This window comes from Calidris pugnax, unplaced genomic scaffold (assembly GCF_001431845.1).
Source record: "Calidris pugnax isolate Ruff unplaced genomic scaffold, ASM143184v1 scaffold70, whole genome shotgun sequence".
In the NCBI taxonomy this organism is placed as follows: Eukaryota; Metazoa; Chordata; class Aves; order Charadriiformes; family Scolopacidae; genus Calidris; species Calidris pugnax.
Genome location: NW_015090862.1, coordinates 1,978,206 through 1,999,203, shown reverse-complemented (window position 1 = coordinate 1,999,203; position 20,998 = coordinate 1,978,206). Strand labels below are relative to the sequence as shown.

Genomic DNA, 20,998 nt, shown 5'->3' with positions numbered 1-20,998 from the left:
GACTGAGGAATAACCTCTTCAACTGAGTGCTCCATGGATAGCTGAGGAGTGGGAGGTGGGATTGGAGAGGCTATTGGTTTTAGTTGAGTACATTATTATTTATAATTGTTATTAACTTCTTACTACATCTCAGTAACAGCTTTGTAGCAAATGTTAGCTTTGATTGGTCAAACTTTATTTTCAGCATCTTTATGTATTAACTGCTATTTAATTGCTTGGTGTTTAATTAGACTTGATTATTTTCTCCTAGCATCATTTATGAGGCTGATAAAGGGAAAGAAGAGTTGAGTGAGCATGGCTCACTTCTGTCTACCTGCTGTAGGGCATGAGTCTGGCCTATTGCTGCCATTCATCTGTAGCCCTGTCCCCAGCCAGGCAGAGGCAGGCTGCAGAGAACAGCAACTAATTAATGTCTTGTAGACTTTTAGAAGGCAGCTGTCATTAAGTACAGTTTCTGTCTCATACTGGTGCTTAATATTTTGTACACTTATATCGTAATTCTTCCTGTTTTGGTTCAGCCAGATGTAAACTAGAGAGAGAGGGTATGAGCTGTAGTGAAAATGTTTTCAACATGGCTTTTGAAGTGCCATTGTCCAAAAAAGAGGGACGCTGTCTACCATGTTTGTACAGAGGGGCATGCTCAGTGTATTGAAGCATGTGGGCTATTGGTACACATTTGTCACTGCATGCAGGACCTTCCCTAATCTACTGGAAGTTTGTAAATATAATTTGGTTTCTGTAGAAGAAATGGTTTTGTCATCAGCCTTCACATAACTGGCAACCTGTCTGACAAGCTGCTAAGGCTGGTATCAATTACAGTTGAAAATTACCTCCTTTACAAGAAGACCCTGTTGTGTTGGAGGGTGTGGACTGAGCTATCTGCCAAACTCCGTTTTCATATCTCTTTTCTTCCTCTTTTCTGTTCTTGAAAATTTCACCATGCTCTGACTCTTAGAATCTCCCTCAGCTTTTTTTTTGCATTTTCACGATCTACATCTCCTCTTCCCCAGTTTCTACTATAGTTTGTCATGGCATCCTTGGGAGGAATTCCAGGTGGTGCTTGTGCTTTCAGTGCTAGCTGGATAGAAAAGCTGTTTGCTTGCAAAATACAAGCCACAGAAAAAGAAAAAAAAAAGCTCCCTGACAGTTACTTGCCTGTATTCTGCACAAACCACACAGAGCTTGCCATTTTATTCTATCTTTAAGAAATTTTAGGTTGCTGGCAGCTGGTTTTCATCTTAGCATCAGTCCAAGGCAGAGACAAAACAGTTTTCATACATTGGTGGGGCTCATGAGGAGCAGTAGATTTGGATCTTCAGTGGGAAAGGTCAGGTTGTAATTTTGTGGTGTGGGTTTATTAATCTTTAACTTTCACTATCTCCTTACTTAAGTGGTGTTTGTCAAGGCATTAGTAACATATAGATTAATATCATAGTCATCCTGGAAAGTGCATAGGACAAGTTTAAGGCGACACATTATGCTGAAAAATGTCTGCCATGAATATGAGTGTTTGCCATATTAAAGTACATGTTTACAATGCAGTATGCAATAAGTAGAGCTAAGAACATGTGCTGCCCTTCAGGAGATACGTACATGGCTCTATTGAATATAGTACATTGAGACTGCCATGACCACCAGCCAGGATTGTTACTGCTGCTTTCTGCAGTGTTCAGGTTTAAGTATGCTAAAAGGAGCAGCTCCTTGCTTATGTTTGTTGTTTTGATATGGTAGCAGTTGGAGTGGGCACACAGATGGAATGTTGCAAGTAGATGGACATGGGTAAACATCCTCCTGTGTAAATATCTTTGTTTTGAAAATGACTATGCAGATTTAGTTGTCCAACACATGTTCTGTGGAACATGGAAATTCTGCTCTCACTTACCTTTGAGTTCTGCTAATCTGATTACAAAGGCAAAGACCCTTTGCTTTGCTTTGCCCTATTTTGGTTTTCCCATAGAATAAATGTTGTACCGCCATTACTGTATATACCTTGTTATATCTTGTGGATTTTTTTTTTTTTTTTGCAAATTAATTCCTAAATTACTTCCCATGCTAGAGCATGGGAAAGGGTCATATCATCCCAGTTATGCAGGAATCAAATGAAGAGTCATCTGTTCTAGCAGGAAATCAGATTGGCAATGTGGGCTTTCAGATGTTTTTCAAGGAGTGTCAACACATGAGTTGACAAGCAGGTATATGAGAGTTAACTGTTAGTACCTATTAGGGCTCTCTGCAAAGTTAATGGGAATGTTTTTTATCTTATCGCAGGCTGGTTAGCTTGGATGCTGATCTGTCAGTATGCACAAGTGACACTATTAAATATTTGATACTCTGTGCCCATTAAATGGAAGAAATGTACTTGTAAGAGAGTACATTTGGAGTTTTCACTTGCAAATTTTGTGATGATTTGACTGACGACCCTCACTCCCTCTTCCTGGTGTGTTTAGCTTCAAAGATGAACCTGAAATAAAATGGAAAAGATGGCTTTGAGGTGAGCAGTGTCAAAGGTCAGGGGAGATGCTGACACTGCATGGGTACTTTTCTCTTAAAAACATCTTAGCAAACATATGGATAAATGGCCATAACAGACTCTTTACGGAGCACCATGCATACTGCACACAGAAAGCAAACGAGAAGGTCAGTTGGATCCAAAATAAGAAATTAACTTAAAAGTCTGCAATAAGCAAAACCAGTCTGGATCGTAGTGCCATCTAGTGGGGTCTTGCCCATCTGCCCCCCAGCTTTGTGAGACTGGTGGGTGTTGGGCTGACTGCTGGGTGACAATGGGTGGGTGCAAGGCCCAAATGATACAAAGCTGTGCAGGTTTACTGGTAACCAGCTGTGTGTAAGCAAAATGGCTAACCCCAGGGCTGCCTGAGGAATTGTGGAGACCAAGGGCACAGCACTGACAGCAGATGTAGTCTGATTGTCTCAGAAACCCTAACAGTGCTTGGGGGGTCTTGGGTGTTGAGCAGTTTGCATCAGTGACCCCAGACAGAAGCCTTTAAACTGCATCCTGTTTTCATGTTTGAGCTATGCTGGAATGTAAGTCCATCCTCTTGGAGGCTCTAGTTGTGTAGATAAAACAGATTATTCAGAGCTTCAGTAATTGTTGTATTCATTTTGACACTGGTTCCCCTGGAAAAGTCACTCTGTTGTTCAACTGGTCATTTCCAGGTTATGGGATTTTATGAGTGGTACTTTTGTCTCATGTATGTTCATTGTTTCCTTGACATGATCTTCCTTCAGGACTTTATGAAAACTGCATTTATAAATTACTATGCAATGCAGGAAATTGTTCAGTATCTTTGCTTATATCATATCTACCCTACTGAAAGATCACATACTTTCAGTTAGTTATCTGACAAGCAGATGAAGCTGAGAATAGTTAATCCTACTAGGTGTTGCTTGCTTGCCTTTCACAGCCAAACCTTGGTGCTGGAAACCTGCAACGCTGTGCAACGCACAGGCAAGGTGAAAACCACAGGACTGTCCTGCACCAGTTGCAGGATACTGTTCCACTTCTGTGGCTTGAATCCTATGGCTCAACATTGCACAGGCACATCTGTATCTGTATGCAGGTCAGTGTGACCCAGAAGCCCTTCAGCGGGGACAAAAAGGAATTTTAGTGGAAATCCCATAAATTCATTTTGAGTCTTGCATTTGTTTTCCAGTGACAAGTGATTGGCCTGCAGAAACAGCAGATATTTTGCTCTGTTCAAAATTTCGGTCTTGCTGGCATCAGATTACTCTTCAAAAGGCATTTGGAAAGCTGTAGTTTCATCCCTGGAAATTAATATTTAGTCTTCTTAGCTGCAGAATAAGGACTCGCACCTGACTAGATGAGGACAGAGAGATCCCAGAAAAATTTTATATGAGAGGAAGCCCTAAAAAACCCAACTTGTTAATAATATTTTGGGTGTCTCATAATAAGAACATATAATAAATATGTAATAAAACAACTAGGAGGAGATGAACATATCCATTTGATTTTTTGAAGGGATACATCAAGTAGCTAGCTATTAAAGATAAGTGCATATTAACTCCTTATTGGCAAAGATTAGGCTTTGAAGTGAACCTTGCATTATCAGATAAACTGTGGGGACAGTAGATAACCTCTTCCTTGGCAAAGGCACTGAGTGTGCATCCTGGGGCACAATACATAATGGTAGATTTTTTTCTGATGTGTTTTCATGCTGTTCTTGACTCATTTGCTTTACATCAGCAAGTTTGGAAGGTAAGAACTACTTTTAAAAAAAACATTCGTATTGGGGTTGATGCATAAAACCAAGATACTGATCACTGGTCATTACAAGCCACAGAGTTAGAGCAGAAATGCATAAATCTAATGCTCTGCCCTCTAAATTATATTTTACCTCTCTGAAATTCCCTATATGTTAGTGATTTTCTGTCTGCCCTCCTAAAATATGATGCCCTTACGGAAGAAATTTCTGTTATGGTAGAATAGCCCAGTGTAGTCAAATTCAAGGGTTCTTGCATGTTCTGAATTAGGTACTAAATGGGCTGGGAACTGGCAGATGGAGCAGAACAACACTGCAGGATTTCCTGTATGAGAAAGGCCAGGCACTACTGTGTGTGGCCACTTGATGAATTCAAATCAATTTGCCCATCCTTTTTTTCTTTCAAAATAGTATTGAGATTTAAAGCCTGTCTTCCCTGAAGTCAGCTCTCAAACACATCTACAGGAGCATGTAAGATCACATCAGGCACAGAACTAAAACTCCCTCCAAGTGTATACATTGGTTTGTTCAGAAAATGTTTTCAGAAGGATTCACTTCTCTTGAATTGCTCAGTTGAATTTAACCTATTACAGTAAAATATCACTGCAAAGCAGCTTGGCCTCAGATCCCAGCTGTTGGGAAAAGTCAACTTGTGTTTAAACAGTAGACTAAACTGTGATGCTTAGAATAGGTTAAGCAGCACCCATAAAAGCAGCAGACTGAATGGTCTATTTACAGTGGCTGTAACTCTGACCAGTTAGAAATAGTTCTAATCTTGGCATGCATGTGAGTCAAAAGTCCAAATATATTGCCGGTTAATTTCAAGGCATTACATGTGGTTTCTGAGAAAAAGACCTGTCAAGTACCTACTTAGTTGCACGTAGGGAATATATGCAATGAATAAGAAACTGAGTATATGCCAAGCTAAATATTAACTTTTTTGGTGCTAATAGATAATATGAATTAATAGAGGTTATCAGTCACATGGATGAGTTAGATATGCTACTTTATAATGAAGTGTAGATGTGGGGACTGGCCACAGCTGCTGTGTGCTCTGCAGGGGCATGCGTTATTCTATACAACTTTTAGGATGTAAAGATCACCTTGTATGCGAGTGGCTTCCCAGGGCCCATTCAGGGGACTGACTGATGCTGGTCCTAAGTGTGTCGTTAGGACAGCAGCATTCTGCAGCGGGGCTGTGGAAAGTTTCCCAAAGATTGTGGAAAACTGCTGTCTGTCCATCTTCAGAAAACAATATTTGGGATTGTTTTTAATTTGAAAATAGGAAATAATTCTAATAGCCTCTTTAGCCCTTTGTAATCAAAGTATTCTCTTGTGAATACACTGTTGGTTCCTAAACCCATTCAGCCTTCTAGGAACTGTGAACTGCAGGGGTAGAGGGAGCTGAAAGGAGGAAAATGAGCTCTGCAGACAGGCCATTAAGCCTGAGTCATTACTATTGAAATCTGTGTTTTAATATCATGCTACACCCCTGCGGTGTTGCAATGTTTGCCTTCTTAGGGTTTGGCAAAGAGAATAGGAAGATTTGAGATTTGCTGAAGGCCAAGATGTGGATGGGGAACACCGAGGATAGAACCTGTCAGCTTAAACCAAATGCAGCCCATCCCTAGTAGGGCAGCCAGCCTGGTGAGGATCCTGGGCTTTGAAGACATGGCCAGGGAATCAGCATTCTGCACAGCAGAGTCCTTTCCTGCTTCTCTGACAGTAATTCAACAAGAAGCTCCTTTAATGAGCTTGAGCCAGTGATTGCAATGCCAGCTGTGGGTAACTGAAGGGCTAGGGTGCCATGTGCATCAGTGCATTCTCTGGGCTGCCCTTTCCCCCTCTCCAGCACACCTCAGTAGGATACCAGCTTCTTTGCAGAATGTCCAGAAAATATGAAAATTTTGGGAGGAGTGAGAGGCTGTGCTGAGCATTACCATTTTGTTACCTTTTTGGAAAAAAACCCCAGAGATGTTCTTTTTTCATTATGCAACTCATCTTTACCTTGTGGGTTGGGGCAGAAGGGAGGGGAGCTCACTCCACTGTACCCCTCCTCTGCTTTTCCAGCCAGATGCATGAATTCGCAGAGCCCTCTGTAAAGCAGAGGCATCTTGTTTTGGACTTTGGCTCAGAGCACTCTCTTCTGAGATCTGTGTTTTGGTACTGACTGAGCAATAGTGATGGGGCATAAAGTTGAGAATGTTTCACTGTGATTGTGTTCTGAAGCATATTAAAATGGGGTTTGGAAGGCAAATAAGGGAGACTCATTAAGAGTTAGCTCTCTTTATTTGTTCCATTTATCGGAATAATGGCGTTACCCCTCTAGAGAAAGACCCATGGATTTTTTTTCATTACAATCTTTGATTTAGCAGCCTGTCCTAGGTTCTACTTTATCAGGGAATTAGCTCTTTCCCCATCGTTAGAGTGAAGTTGAGGACCCAAGTCCTCAGATAATGGAGGGGAGGTGGTGACTGTATGAATGATGTGCAACAGGAATTGGTATCTAAAAGAAGCTCCAAAAAATTTCCTTGTCACCTGCTGGGATGGTGACCTCTGCCACCACATGAGAAGCACAAATGGTATCCTGTGTTATGAAGGGTTACCTAGTAAAGCTCTATGAAATAATAAAAGAATCTGAAAGGCAAAAGCTTTTCTGTGGTCACTTCTGTGACTAACAGGGTTTCTCTAAACTCATTTAAAAACATGTTGAGGCTTTGCTTGGGGAGGGGTGGGGGGCGTTGAGAAAGGATCTCTGCGAGGTGGCAACAGACCAGAACAATTTTCCAGCACAACGTTCCAGCAAACCTAAAATGTGAATTCATAGTGCTCTCAGGTGGGCTTTATATAACAACTAAATAATAGGTATATGCTGGTGAGTCACTATATTTGTCCTGTCTACACACGCTGGAAAGCCCAAAAGTATGGTTAAAAAAGGCTCAAGCAAACAAGTCAAGAAGCAGAGTACAGCAAAGTGAGGCATTCTGCTAAAGATGGAACACAGCTTTCTCCTCCTCATTGCTTCGCACTCCTGGATCCTGCCAGAAATACTCCTCAGAATAACAGGATCATTTTTGTTGCTGGCCTCACCATCAGTGTCTCTGCTCCATCTGCCTCATTTACCACACGCGGTCATGGTGTTGGCTCAAGAGCTTAAACGTGAGACACTGAAGGAGGAGCCAGACAAAAGTCTTGCTATAGGAAAGACAGAGGCATTCAGGTACATCATCAGTTCTGGCCTTGTCTAAATTCTAAGCTGGCATGGTAGAAGGGAGCAATCTAGGGTACCAGGAGTCTCCACACTGGTTTTGGTTTCTGACTCTGTGACTGACTTTCTTCTGCTTAATTTTTGATTCTACACCTTTGTAAATATCTGTAGGCACTGCATACTTTCCACATTGTAGCCAGCCTGACCCTTAAAGCAGCGTGAACTGGGGAAGTTTGGAAAAAACACTGCTCTGGATCCTCCTTCCACTGGTGCAGTTCTGCTCTTTGAGCTGCTGCTGCTGCACAGAGGATGAATGCAAAGGCCCATGTCACGAACTAGCTTCATCAACACAGGGTGGCTGGCCAGAGTTAGACCAGAAGTCCTTTCGTTTCTCTGGGAGTGTCTATGTGGCTGAGGGATGTTATGTGCTCATTAACTTCTGTGCAACTGTAGTTCTCCTTCTATTACAAAACAAAAACAAATAACTAAGCCAAGTCTGCTTGTGACTGGAAAAAAAAAGAAAAAAAGGAAAAGAAAAAGAAAAGGAAAACAAACATAAAAAGTCACTTTAGAGCTTTTTCCAAAATATCTTTAAGCTGTCTGGAGTGACTCACTGATGTCTGCTACACATCAAAAGATCTAAAGGTATATTTTAAAATAAAACTAGAGAGATGAATATTAACTCTTCCACAACCTCAGCTCCAGATGTATTTATGGCTTAGTGTTCTGGGTCGAGACTGTTCTAAATCAACAGAAGAACCTATGCTTAAGCAACTACAGGATGATTAAAATAGCCATCTCTTCATGTTGGGCCAGCAGAATGAGTTCTGCTCCTGCAGAAACTCAAGGCAAGCTCTGCTCCAAGCAGTATTTTATTAGCTTTGGAGACATAAAAAGCCTGCTTGGTTTGTCTTGCTGGTAAACACTTTGCCAGTCAAATGTTGGCTTTTTTAAAGCCAACGTGAAAGAAGTCAGTGTTGTAGTTTTCCAGAAATGTAAATCTCTTAATAGTGACTGCAAAGACCAGGGAGTTAAAGGTGGAGGATGAGGGAGAGGGAAATGGGGGCCAGTTCTTTGCATGAAGGCATGAAAAATGGATGTTTTAAATTAAATTTATTCTGCTTATATTTTAATAATGTGTTCCAAAAATCTTTAAAAATATTAACTGCCCTTTAGGAATGCGTGGAGTCCACATCTTCTGGCCCTCTCTCCCTTGGGGAAGGCAGTGCGCTGGTGGTGCAGCTGCTGGTTTGAAAACTCCCCACAAAGGGATTTTTCCTGCAGCCCCTGGCCCGTGGGGCTGTTGGGAGTTCTCCCACCAGCCTGTTTACTGCAGCAGTTCTGTGTCCAGGGCTGCAATGTGGTATTTCGTACATGGAGATAAAGATATTGTCATAGCAAATAGGGTAAAAGGGGACCAGCATAAACCAGCACTGTAGATTGTAAGCATTCCTGAATAGCCTCTCTTACTACAGAACTCTGGAATGCTGCAAACCATTTTCTTACAGAGGTGCTGCTGGGAATGGGAATGGCTCCTTCACTGACTGGTCACACATGGAGAGTGTTTCAACATTAGCTGCAGAAATCTGTGCAGATGATGGTAAACCAGATTGATTTTTAATTTCAGTTTTGATTTCATCACTTAATTTCGGCCCTTAGTAATGCACCTTGACAATCCCAGACAACTTGCACTCAGCCATGTAAATATAACTTCAAACTGCTAAAACTCTGAAATGTTTGTGGGTCTCTCTGAGAACAGAATAATTTGCAAACAATATAAGCAGCATGTGCCAACACCACATACAAAAAGCATACAGTGCATGTACTTGCAGAAGAAGTAAAGTCTGCAGGTAGTCCTGTGTCTTACCTTCCTTGTAGACAGATACATTGTGGTTTCACGTTGCTTATGGTTTTACAGCACCATCAACAATCTGCTCATTTTCCCACATTACAAGGTGACATACCAGGTTTTTTTCTGTAGTTCAGTCAGGGTTGACTCTAGACATTAGCAAAATAGCTGCCTGAACTGCAGCCTGCTGGCAGCAGAAGCGCCTGTGCCACAAGCCTAGACCACCGATCTGGCTGTGGCCACGGCTGGTATTCAGGCAGGAGACAGGATGGCTGTGGCAAAGTTTGGAATCAAGACTGACCAGCAGCCCAGCAACTGAAGTTGCTGTTTCCAGGGTGGTTTTTTCCCCCTTCTTGTCTTCATGGCTGGAATGGCTCCTTCCCAGACTTTTATCTTAGGAATGGCAAAATGCAGTGTTGTCTCAGTGGATGAGAAGCTGTAATGAGAAGCTTTACCTTCATGCAGAAATACTGATAGCTTAAGCCCTGAATCTGGGAGCACGATTCATAATTACATGCCATGCTTATAAGGACCTAAATGCTTTGGCTATTTAGATCAGCCTTTTAATTTACTACAGCTGTTACATTTACCTATCAAGAGAAAAATATCCTATGATTGGAAACATTTGTTGGTTAATCTGTACATCAAAGTTTTGGCCCTTATGTACCTGAAAGATGCTGAGCCTGCCATTTTCCCTTGGGCTTGCATGAAGTGGTATTAAGTAAGACAAAGGAGAACTGGGTGTCCTGAATTAAAAGCCCTATTTTAAACTACACTACACACCTCACAAGTTTAATAATTTCTTAGGATTGGATACTCAGTCATGTTTACAAGAGTAAAATCTCATTCTGCTCTAAATGCAGGCCTGGTGGTCTCTACCTACTTAAAGTGCCATACTTAGGATAGAGCCAGTACAGCAATGAAGTCTCATGTTGCGTAGGTTTCAGTAATTTTTAGGACATGATGGGACATTCAAAATTATCTTCTACTGAAACAATAATGATTTAATGAAAGGATCACTATGATAAGATCCCAACATAATTTTTCCAGCTGTTTGCTGCTTTACAAAACTGTGCTAACATGCAGCGGGGATAGATGGTGATCAGTTGTCTGCTTTTTGACTCCTTTACATTGCTTCTATGTTTGAATCAGGGGAAGTGGTTCAATGAAATATGGAATGGTGTTGATAGGGATATGTGAATCAGTGGAGACATCACCATGTATTTATGCAGCTGCTGCTTGACTATCTTTAAGTGACTGATGATGGGTCAAGGAGGGGCCACAAAATGCAGCAGGTCTTACCAAGCTTACTAATTTACTGACTGGAACATCTATTCTGGTCCCTGTTATTAAAGCACACTTTTAACGAAAGGGAATCATTGTAATGAAAGGTTTTACGCTACTGCAGTTATGTGTCACCTTAGATTCTTTTAGACCCCCAGATCTCAAAACAGACAGAAATGCATGTTCATGTGGTACAGTCTCACGGTGAATTGGGGGTTGGTTGTGTTATGAGAGCGTGGATGAGTTACTAAGCACTTCAAAGGAAATGCCAGTAAGTCTTTTTTTCATGGTGCATCATAAATTTCTGGCTACACAGGCATTACAGAAATCAGCATGTGTAAATTCTGGAGTTTAGCAGGTAGAAAAGTAGTAATGTAGACTTGTAGATATTTTTAAATAGTTGCCTTAGTAATATTGAGCCTAATTGTACAAAGCTCTGAGTGAAGAAAATAATAGACATTGAAGATTTAAAATTCTGTAAAAGGTCTTCAGATAGTTTTCTTCAGTGTGAATTGTATCACACTATGTACTAACTTCCTGATCCTCCCCACCTACAAAATGCTGTGCATTCAAATGATTAAAATATATTTGAGTGTTGACCTTTAGTGTGAAGCAAGTCAAAAGCCCAGAAAACTCAGCTACATGTCTGTTCTTCAAAGTTCAGGGCTATCTGTGTCAGCAGTTCACAGTAACTCTTTGATGATGGCACTGCATAGCTGGTGGCACATTCACCTTTTGCTATAATGAGTGAATCAGTTTGGTGTTTGGAGCTTAGCAAGACCTTTTTGAAACATCTAGAACTGCTCATAGGGTGTCCCTGTGGCTTCTTATTTCAGAAGGTGAGTATCTCTCTCTCACTCTATTTTACCATCTCAGTTTCAAGTTCCAGCTAGAGCAGAAAAATTTCAGACAGCCTTGTTTGGTCCTTGAATTAGCAGATGGCAAGTAAAGGGAGAGAGGAAAAGAAATCTGAACCAGTGGTCTCCTTTTCGCAATTCACATTGCTACTCAACATTGTGAATAACTGAACCTGAAGAATAACTTAGCAACAAATAACATATTCTTAAGGATGTGGCAAAAAAAATCCCTATTTCCCTGGTCTAAGGAGCAGAAATGTTGCCATTTGTCAGCTAACACAAGTTTCATTCAACCCAGTTATCAGTGAAGTGTGTGTACTGGCTGTGTACAATGGCAAGTTTTTCCCAGGGATACCTTGCTTTGGAGTCAAAATACTCCAGAATCAAAATGCTCTGAGACATCGGTACCTTTTGTGGTATTATATTTACAGTTCTTTGTGATCAGTATAGTAGAACCAAGATCTAATATGTGTGCAGTACAGAACAGAATTCTTTGTATAAAACCAGAAGCAAGTACGTGCCGCAGAGAAACAGGTGGGATGCCTTGGCAGCTTACAGCAAACAAAGAAGCAAAAATAGCTTGTAGAGTATTTTGGCTATCAACAGTCTTGTTTAATGTAGAGGGAAAAGTGATATCGTTTGTGTACAGTTACATTTCACAGATACAGATGATACTTTTACTGTAGTAATACGGAAATAACAGATGTTAGAGGTGAAAAAAGTGATATTAATTAACCCAGTTTATCCTGGGACTTTCCCATCATACCACATTTTTAAGTGCTTGGAATAGGACTTTAGAAATTAACTTTAATACTTCTTTTACAATATTTTCTTTACACATTCTTTTCACAGGCAAATAGATTTCACATTCTGATTCCTGAGTTTTATCTGAAATAGTAAAGTATAATTCTGTACCGTCTCATTCTCTTCGCAATCCTCCTTGATTATCATCAGAGTAATTCTTCTTTTAATTTTTATCACTGGATTATTGTCTATTTTACTTAGATTTGTTAACAAGCTAATCATAGCAGTGAAATTGGAAACCTGTGTGTCATTTAAACATGAGGTGTTTGTAGCTTAGAAACATCTATGGTTTTGCCCCATGTGACATAAAAAATGGTACTAGTGAGTTTCAGGTTCTTTTGAACAGTTTCCCTGTCCTTGACTGAACAGATGGACAGACAGGCTGGTCCCAGCTATCACGTTTTCCAGGCAAACAGGTAGTACTCAGCTTTCTTTCCAGAAGGGTGCTTGAGAGTTCTTCTCTGTGCTCTGACACAGTATGTAAACTGAGCAGCCTATTTTTATTTTTTTTAAATATACCTGTAGTTTCCTTGTTTGCCAAAAATTTTTGAATAAGCCTAGTTCAGTTGTAATAAAGAGAAATTAGTTATGTTGGCTGTGAAACGTTCTATTTTGATTAAGATAGAATGAAATAAAGCCTGCTGATCTTAAAAGTAGCTTAAGCACAAGCACAGAATCATTATTATATTTTCAAGATTGCATTTGGAAATAATATCATAGGAAATTTACATCGCTGGTTACAGTAAAGCTAAATGCCAGTGACATGAAATAATACTGCTGGATGTCACCCTGATGCACTTGCATTATAGAACAGACTCTGTAGGACAGTATAAGAACTGATGAGGCTGATGTTGAAAGCTGCCGGACATATGAGAACTTTCAGGCATTTGTTTAAAGCATGAATTAAAAATAGCCTTTCATCTGCACAAATAACACTTTAAGAAAACAACGTGGAGAATTTTAAAACTGCTGAGTTTATTTGTATCATTTATTTTTCACATCTGTCTTGGTTTGTTCCAAAAAACCCACCACAGAACAGTCACATTTACTGTTATATATTCCTGGCATTGTGACCAAGTGCAGACAAAGCGAAGTTTGGATCAGAGTTAAAGCATTGCCTTGGTTCAATAAGATGCTTCTGCAATCCTTGGAAAAGTGATGTAAAATTAGCATAGGCTCTCACAAATGAAAGCACTTGAAGATTCTATGAATAACTGTTTATTTTATTGAAAACAGGAATTCTGGTTAAAAGACCACGGCTCCTCGCTTGTCTGTTGCACGACTTTCTTCCTTCTACTACTGCTTTCTTTTCCCCAGCTGCAGCTCTCAGAATACAGTGAACTGGAGCCACATCCTCAGGATTTCAGCCCACTCATCTGGGAGATGAAGCTGCTGCAGATTTCCCATTTCTTGCATTCCCACTTAGCATTCTTAACACTGTCTTGCAAACGCCAAGATTATTTTGGAGAGATTTTAATACTAAGGTACTCTTTTGTTGGTGCAGAGGAATATCCAGTCTAGGGGACTGTGCCACTTCAAAGTACCCTTTCCACAATGTCCACTTCTAGGAACTGCAGGCATGCTCAGCAATGGGAAAATCATATCAGTTACAGCAGACTCATGGAATACTTAAGTTGCTGTCAAGGCCCAGAAAATGCTCCATCTCTTTGGGCAAACATAAACCGTGGAAAAGGACATGTTTTCTTACAGCAGTGCATTAACAAATTGTGCTTTTGGCCCAGTCTGACTCGTGAAGGCGAGTGAAACAACCTGTTGATTTTGTTTGAAAGAAACACTCAAAGCTTCTCAGCCAGTCTGAACTGGAGTTAATAGAACAACTCCAGTGGATACCACCTGGGGAATCTGACCCATAGTTGTGATTGGGAGAAGGAACATCCTTCTAGAGAAACGTGTATATATATATATATATATACACACACAGGGGGAAATACACAAGAAAAAATAAATCTTTGTGTGCTGCATGTTTGTACACAATCCAGGCCACATGGATCCTATCCATAGCATGCAATTTCTTTGGCCGGTTTCCTTCTTTTCTGTGTGTTTTAGGGAACACAGCTGCTCTGTAAACCTTAGATGCAAACTTGAATTAGACTTAAAACAAACAAACAAAAAAAGAGCAATCTTCTGTTCTGATGGAATGTATCAGCCTAGTACAATTGTACTGCTATAGTCGACATCCTTCCCCACAGGAAGCAACTCATTAAGAAATGAAGGATCCCTCCTTAGCACTGGAGAGAACCATTATAGAATCATAGAATGGTTTCGGTTGGAAGGGACCTTAAAGATCATGGAGTTCCAACCCCCCTGCCATGGGCAGGGACACCTCCCACTAGACCAGGTTGCTCAAAGTCTGGTCTTGAACATCCAGCCTGGTCTTGAACATTTCCAGGGATGGGTCAGCTGCAGCTTCTCTGGGCAACCTGTTCCAGTGCCTCAGCGCCCTCACAGTAAAGAATTTCTTTCTTATATCTAATCTAAATCTCCCCTCTTTGAGTTTAAAACCATTAACCCTTGTCGTATCGCTCCACTCCCTGATCAAGAGTCCCTCCCCATTCCCATTAATCCAATGGAAGCAGAATTTCAGGTAATTTCTTACCGTGACTGTGTAAGCAGGGGGAATGAAGATGACGTCTGTCCCTTGGTACCTTTGCACAGTACTTGGTGTCACACCGCCCCCTCAAGGTATGTGTGCAGAAGTGTCGTGGATATGCTTTGAAGGGAGTCACGCCTATTTACATGCTTTACTCTTACATTTGAAATAGTGTCACAGATGCTTGCTCTGGGCATTTGCCTAGTTTTAAATTTCTGCCCTTCATCTTGGGTATCTTGCCTTTTAGAGAATAATCTTGACCCTTGTAAAGGAAGTTACTTGTGGTGTTATGATCAAACACTGAAAAGATATGTGACCTTTATTTTCAAAGGATGTGCAGGAAATGGAAATAGATTTGTTAATGAGACAACATGCTGCCGGAAATGTGCTTGTGGTATTTAATGTGCTGTAGCTTACTTTCGTACACATATGCACGCAGCTAAGCTTCTGCCTGCTGCAGAGATGGCATATAGCTCACAGAGCTGCTCAGCCAGCCTCTAGAAAAGCTTTTATTAAGCTGAGACCCTGTATTAGAATTTACCTCTATTCTGACGCTTTCTGTTGATGTTTTCCATGCCAGTTGTCTGCCTCAGAGTTGCATCTGCACTAAGTAAAAAATTTATTTCCTCGTGGTGGGTTTCTGTGTCGTCTCCATTGCCATCGCCATCATAGCTGAATGTTTCACTTTTTCATATCTTTGGGAAATAAGAAGTGAAAGGCCAATCTATCAAGTTTCTCGTAGCTCTGGATTGGCATGTAGTGCCTGACAAAGACTGAATTAGATTATAGTTCTTCAGGTTTGTCCCTTCTTCATTCCACGCTCTCCAGTTTCTCCAGCAAATGAAGAAGTCATCTAAGGCAACATTTGCTTCACTTGATCCACTGAGTGATGTTCCTCTAGTGATTTTGAAGGAAGCCAAGATCACGTGGAAAATTCTGCTACTGCGTCATTAGGCCGTATCATAATACAGATATAAGGGAGGCAAGTTAATATTTTCAAATATTTAAAACCACAGATTTTATTTCTGAGAGATAAAACATAACTAACGAACCCTCCAGGCAAACTTCCCCACTGTAAATTGTTAGTATCCATGCAAGATACCAATTCAGGGCTCTCGATGGAGTCTATAGCATAGATGGATGTCTACATATGTCCCACAAGAGGATGTTGTGTGGAATCTCTCTGTTGTGGTAGACACAAATTTCTAACTTCTAATGCTAGTTTGTAAGCTACTGTTCTGCACTGATCACACCCATTATAAGCATGCCAATAGGATTTATCTTAGCTATCATATAAATTACTCTCATCTGAGGAAGGATGGGAGCAAAAGATGGGACTCCAGTTCCAAATCAAGTGATTTGTACTCAAGGAGTCTTACTGAAAAAGCAAATTGAAAAGGAAAATCACATCAAGAGCTTCTACTCCAGTTTTGCTCTGCATTCAGCATGTCTCACTGCAAGCCACTTAAAACTATCCTTGTTGTAGTAGTGCTTTTGAGATCCGAGTGCTCAAAGACTTGCATTATTGATCAATTATTTTCAGTAGGCAAAGACACTGCACTACAAATATACTTACTGCTCTAAATTGTCCTTATGCGTCTTCACATGTGATAGCTGCTTTGCATCCTGACTCCCTAACAGATTCAATCATCCTTATTTAAGTATTTATCTTGGCAACCGGATAAAAAATGTAAAGGCTGCCACACTTGCTGTGGGCATGACAACTAAAACAAAAAAACCCATGCAAATTTTTGGGCAAAATTACACTGTTTAAAGAGTTTCACTGAATGGCTGTCAACCCACAAATGAAAGGAGGAATAAACCTCTGTTATAATCTTGCAAAGGAACAAAGTGTCATAGTGTGGATGGTTTTGGCTCCTAAACATGAAACATGAGGGATGGCAGCTGAAGGGCCTATCTTGATAAGCTGATGCCTTTTTATTCAGTAGTTTTTCATAGCTAAATGCTCCCCAGAGAAGTTGTAACTGGTGCCTGTCATTGTGGGAAGTGCTGTGCTTAGCAGAGTTAGGCAGTCCCTCCCAGCCTCCTTGCAATTCCAAGCACCTTTGTTCTTTTGTTCTGGGGATCTTAATAACTCCACAGCAGGGGAGAAAGGACATTTTTCTTTGTGCATAATATTGCAAGTTGAATAGTTGCGTCTTAAAATAAAGGTAATAGATGATGGTCAAAGGCCTCTTAAATTAAACCAAAGTAATGTGTTTTTTGTTTTTTTTTCTTTCTTTGAGAAGTCTTTTAAGCTTGCAGCCTTCTGGACTAAAAAGAGGAACTCTAAGAGAAAGCAGTAAATAGCCCTTGTATCTCTAGACATTTTTGAGGATGTTTTTCTTCCATAGTCTGCTGTGTTCATTACAGTTTGCTGCAATGGGTCATGCCTTTCTTCTCTTAAAGATGCTACTAGCCCTCCACCACCACCCCCCCACCCAAATTGTAACACTCTTAGCCACTATCCCATTCAGACTGTAATTCTGTTAAATCCATGAGGGCCTAGGGGAAACAAGATGACCGTCCCCTATTGATTCTTACCTCATACTTGGATCTGTGAGTATCTTGCCAGAAGATACTCTTCCAACATGGCTATGCTTATAAAAACAGTTCTAATGTAAGGTATCGTAGCTCTAGTGGTTTCAGTGCATGGCCTTTAGTGGAGATGTAATAGTTCATACAGGAGGGGTTCAGCTCCAGTGACTCTGTGAGGAGACACTGCTCTTTTGAGACAGGCCTTGGTTCTATTTACTTAGAAAAGGAGTTGGTTTTTCTCTCCAGGTATATTATACCAACTGTAAAGTCATGAATGCGAGTGCTAAAATACAAGTAGATAATTAAAGGTATTTAAACATGTTTATTTTACCATATTTAATCCTTATTAACCAGTTCTTTGCTTCTGAAAGAGTAAGTATACTGCTAGCATAATCCACACAGTGAGGTAAGAACTGACTGCTTTGGTTAAACTCCGGTTGCAAAATACTACTGTGAGAAGGCGGAGTGAAGCTGCTGGGGAAGGGCAAAGAGAAGGGCAGATCCAACTGAGGTTTCCTTCTTGTTGTTTGTGTGCAAGGATGGGTGGGGCATGACGAAAATTAAACGTATGCATTGGTTAGAAAAGACAGAAAGCAACTGCAGTCAAACTGCTGCTTTAATTTATGTCTTCATTATATATTGTGGCAGAGGGTAGAGAAAAAACAAAAGGACCCCTTGGCTAATATATAAACACGATGACATGACCACCTTTTTGCTCCTTAAACATGTACAAGTAATTCTTTGCTGTACATCAAAGTTGTGTTGTATGAAACAATCTTTAAAATACTGTCCTCCCAATTCACTTTTGCTCTATTTATATGATATTTATTAGAAAACGATAGAAATACATGCCTTCTCAGAACCTGTGAAATATATGCTGGGAATGTTACTTAGCTGATGGATCAAATAAGACAGTTTTGAAGGACAGTGGATATGTGAGGAAGGTTTTGTGTCAAGATGATAACATTGCAGCCATTTAATTCACAGTTTGGTATCTATGAACTAATTCTGCTTCTAACTACACAGCTAGAAATAAAACTAACTCTGCTGAGCATAGTCAAAGTAGTTTCTAACACTGTGGAAAATTGGATCTTTCATGCTCTGAATTTCCCCCCATTGTGTAAACACGGTGAAAAAGAACAAAGAGGGTAAAGAACAATGTTCTACCAAGGAGATTTGTGACCACCATGGCATCTTTGATATGAATATTTAAAGTGTCTCATCTGAAAATCCATACAGAGCTGTTGGTTTCTAAGATAATCTTCTATAAAATAGTGCTGTGCCATGTAAAATACATTGAGATGCTTTTTGTGTCTATATGCAGGTCACACAACAGGCAAAAACAGTGACAAAACTCTATTTCTCACATTAGTTACGGTGAGAGGAAAGGTCTAAACCTCCCAATATGCAGGAGTCGTCACAGTTCCTTAGATTAAAAAAAATCCCCACTTTTTCAGGTGTTATGTTGGTGGACTTTATTTTGCTAAATTTGAAAAAGGAAGTGAGTATATTCAGTAGAATTTTGTATGGGTTCAGGGTAAGCATGCAGATTGCTCAGCCATAGAGCTGTTATTCCGCACTGTCTGGAAAAGCTGTAACACATCATCTGTACTTTTATTACCACTTAACTTAAATGTTACAGTCATAGAAGCATAAGCTCGGTAGCTGAATCTGAGGCGAGGTAACTCTTTAAAAAATAAGGTGTGAGGCGAAGGTATTTGCAAATAATCAGCAGAGACAAAAGATGACTTCTCGTCTGCAGGGAGAGGTTAAACCAGGGCGCTTTTGCAGACAAGCTCTCACTGGGGCAGTGGGTCTCAGGGAACAGAGGCCTGAACGCCGCGTCTGCCTCACCACACGCCAGTTTCATGGGGCCTCCCCTCAGATGTACAGCTCTGTCGCGTTTCTGTGAGCGGAGCTCGGGCCTGGCACCGCGCTCGGGTGCGGAAACCCGCGGCGGAGAGTTTGAGAGGCGAGAGGGACGGAGCCCCGCGGGGCCGCGGTCCTTGCCCGGGCCGCCCTGCGGCCCCTCAGCCGCGCCTCCCCTCACTCTCCTCAGCCGCGGGCCGACCCTGCCGGAGCGGGGCCTCCCTCCGCCCCGCAGCGGGAAGCGGCGGCAGCGCGGAAAGCCCGGCGGGCGGAGCGCCGGACGGGAGGCCGGCTCCTCGGAAAGCCCGGCGGTGCGGCGGGGAGGCGGGGTGAGGGAGCCGCTGGGGCGCGGCTGCCCGCAAAGCCCGGCGCGCGGATCCGCGAGGCTGGCCCTAAGATGGCTGTTGTGCGCGGGGCGCCGTTGCTGTAGCGCCGAGAGGAGCCGCCCGCCCCGCCGCGCCGCGCCCCGCCGCCTCGCCCGCCATGGAGTGTCCGCACCTCGGCTCCAGCGTCTGCATCGCGCCCGACTCGGCCAAGTTCCCGCAGGGCTCGCCTTCCTCCTGGTGCTGCAGCGGTGAGTGCGCCCGCCGCGGCCTAGGCTGCGCCGGCCCTCACGGCCTGAGGTGGCCCGGCCGCCCCGCGGCCCTGGCGAGTCGGGCGGGCTCCTCTCGCCGCCGTCGGCCGCTCCTTTGTTCCCCGCGGTTGGCGCAGGCCTCGCCGCCCCTCGGCGGGAGGGCCTGGGGGCACGGCCCCCCACCCCGCCGTGGCCGCCCCGCTGGCGGTTTGGGAGATGGTGGGGGGTGCCCCCGCGCTGTTCCTTCCACCCCTTCCGCGCCCCGCGGAGGAGCCCCGGAGCGGCCGCCACATGTCTCGGCGGGACGAGGCGGGGAGGGGGGGGCAGCCCCCCCTCTGCCCCGGCCTTGCCTGGCGGCCCGCCGGCCCGGGGCGGGCAGTAGACTTTGTCTCCGCCGGGGGCCGGCGCCCCCCGCCCCGCCGGGCGCGGAGGAATGCGAGATCGCGGCTCCTTTTGTCTGCCTGAGGAGCTGCGTGCTCAGCCCTGCCCAGGGGAAGCCTGGCCGGGGGGCGAGGAGAGGAGCCGGTGGCTGCTGTAGGGTCAGCGTGTTCTTTAAATCAGTCTGAGATTACTTTTTTACTTTTTTTAATATGCGTTTTTGAAAGGACTTTAGGAAATGGTTTTATTTGGACTGCTTGCCCCCCGCCCTTGAATCCGAGGAGCAGCCCGGTGAAGGTGGTCTGGGGGATCCGGGAGTCACGCTCACCTAGTCGGCTGTGTGGGGCGGTAGGAAGGTGGAGGTCACCTTTTTTTAGTACTTTGTTCGCTGATTTAATAATGCAAATTACCGTCTTTGAAATGTATCCTCTCTTCAGTACTGTCCCTCGCGTGATCTTGTTTGTTCAGGGGCTTTCCCTTTAAAGGTGCCGTGTCCAAGGTGGTTTAAATTCAGCTTTCTAGTAGATCGTTGCTCGGTTCTACACAGATAACCTCCGGTGATCGCTGTCATTTTTGGGACATGTTTTTGTTTGCTATAAATGTAATGTGTTTAGTTCTGCTCGGCGTGAAAGCAGATGGAACGAAGTACGTTTAAGGTAGTAAGCAGGCCCCACTTGTTGTGCCTGGGGGCACCGGGGAGAAAGCCTCACTCGGGAATGGCTGAGCAGGGAGCCCTGAAGTGCTAGATGTGTTTTGAAGTGTTCCTATTTTTGTTAAAGGAGCCG

At 42.6% G+C, this 20,998-nt stretch overlaps 1 protein-coding gene across 3 annotated transcripts in view; it reads left to right on the top strand.

The window, feature by feature from the left end:
- The window catches only part of USP3 (ubiquitin specific peptidase 3), an 89,075-nt gene that overhangs the window by 22,694 nt on the left and 45,383 nt on the right, over positions 1-20,998 (top strand). Inside the window, exon 1 of one of the 3 annotated variants that reach the window (XM_014944431.1) lies at positions 19,601-19,835. The exons of 1 other annotated variant lie outside the window; for it this stretch is intronic. In XM_014944431.1, the coding sequence (XP_014799917.1) occupies positions 19,745-19,835 (91 nt within the window). In that variant the 5' untranslated portion in view covers positions 19,601-19,744. Of the gene's footprint in view, positions 1-19,600; positions 19,836-20,409; positions 20,570-20,998 lie in introns of those variants that run through there. One more of the 3 variants, XM_014944432.1, reaches the window with a different exon arrangement.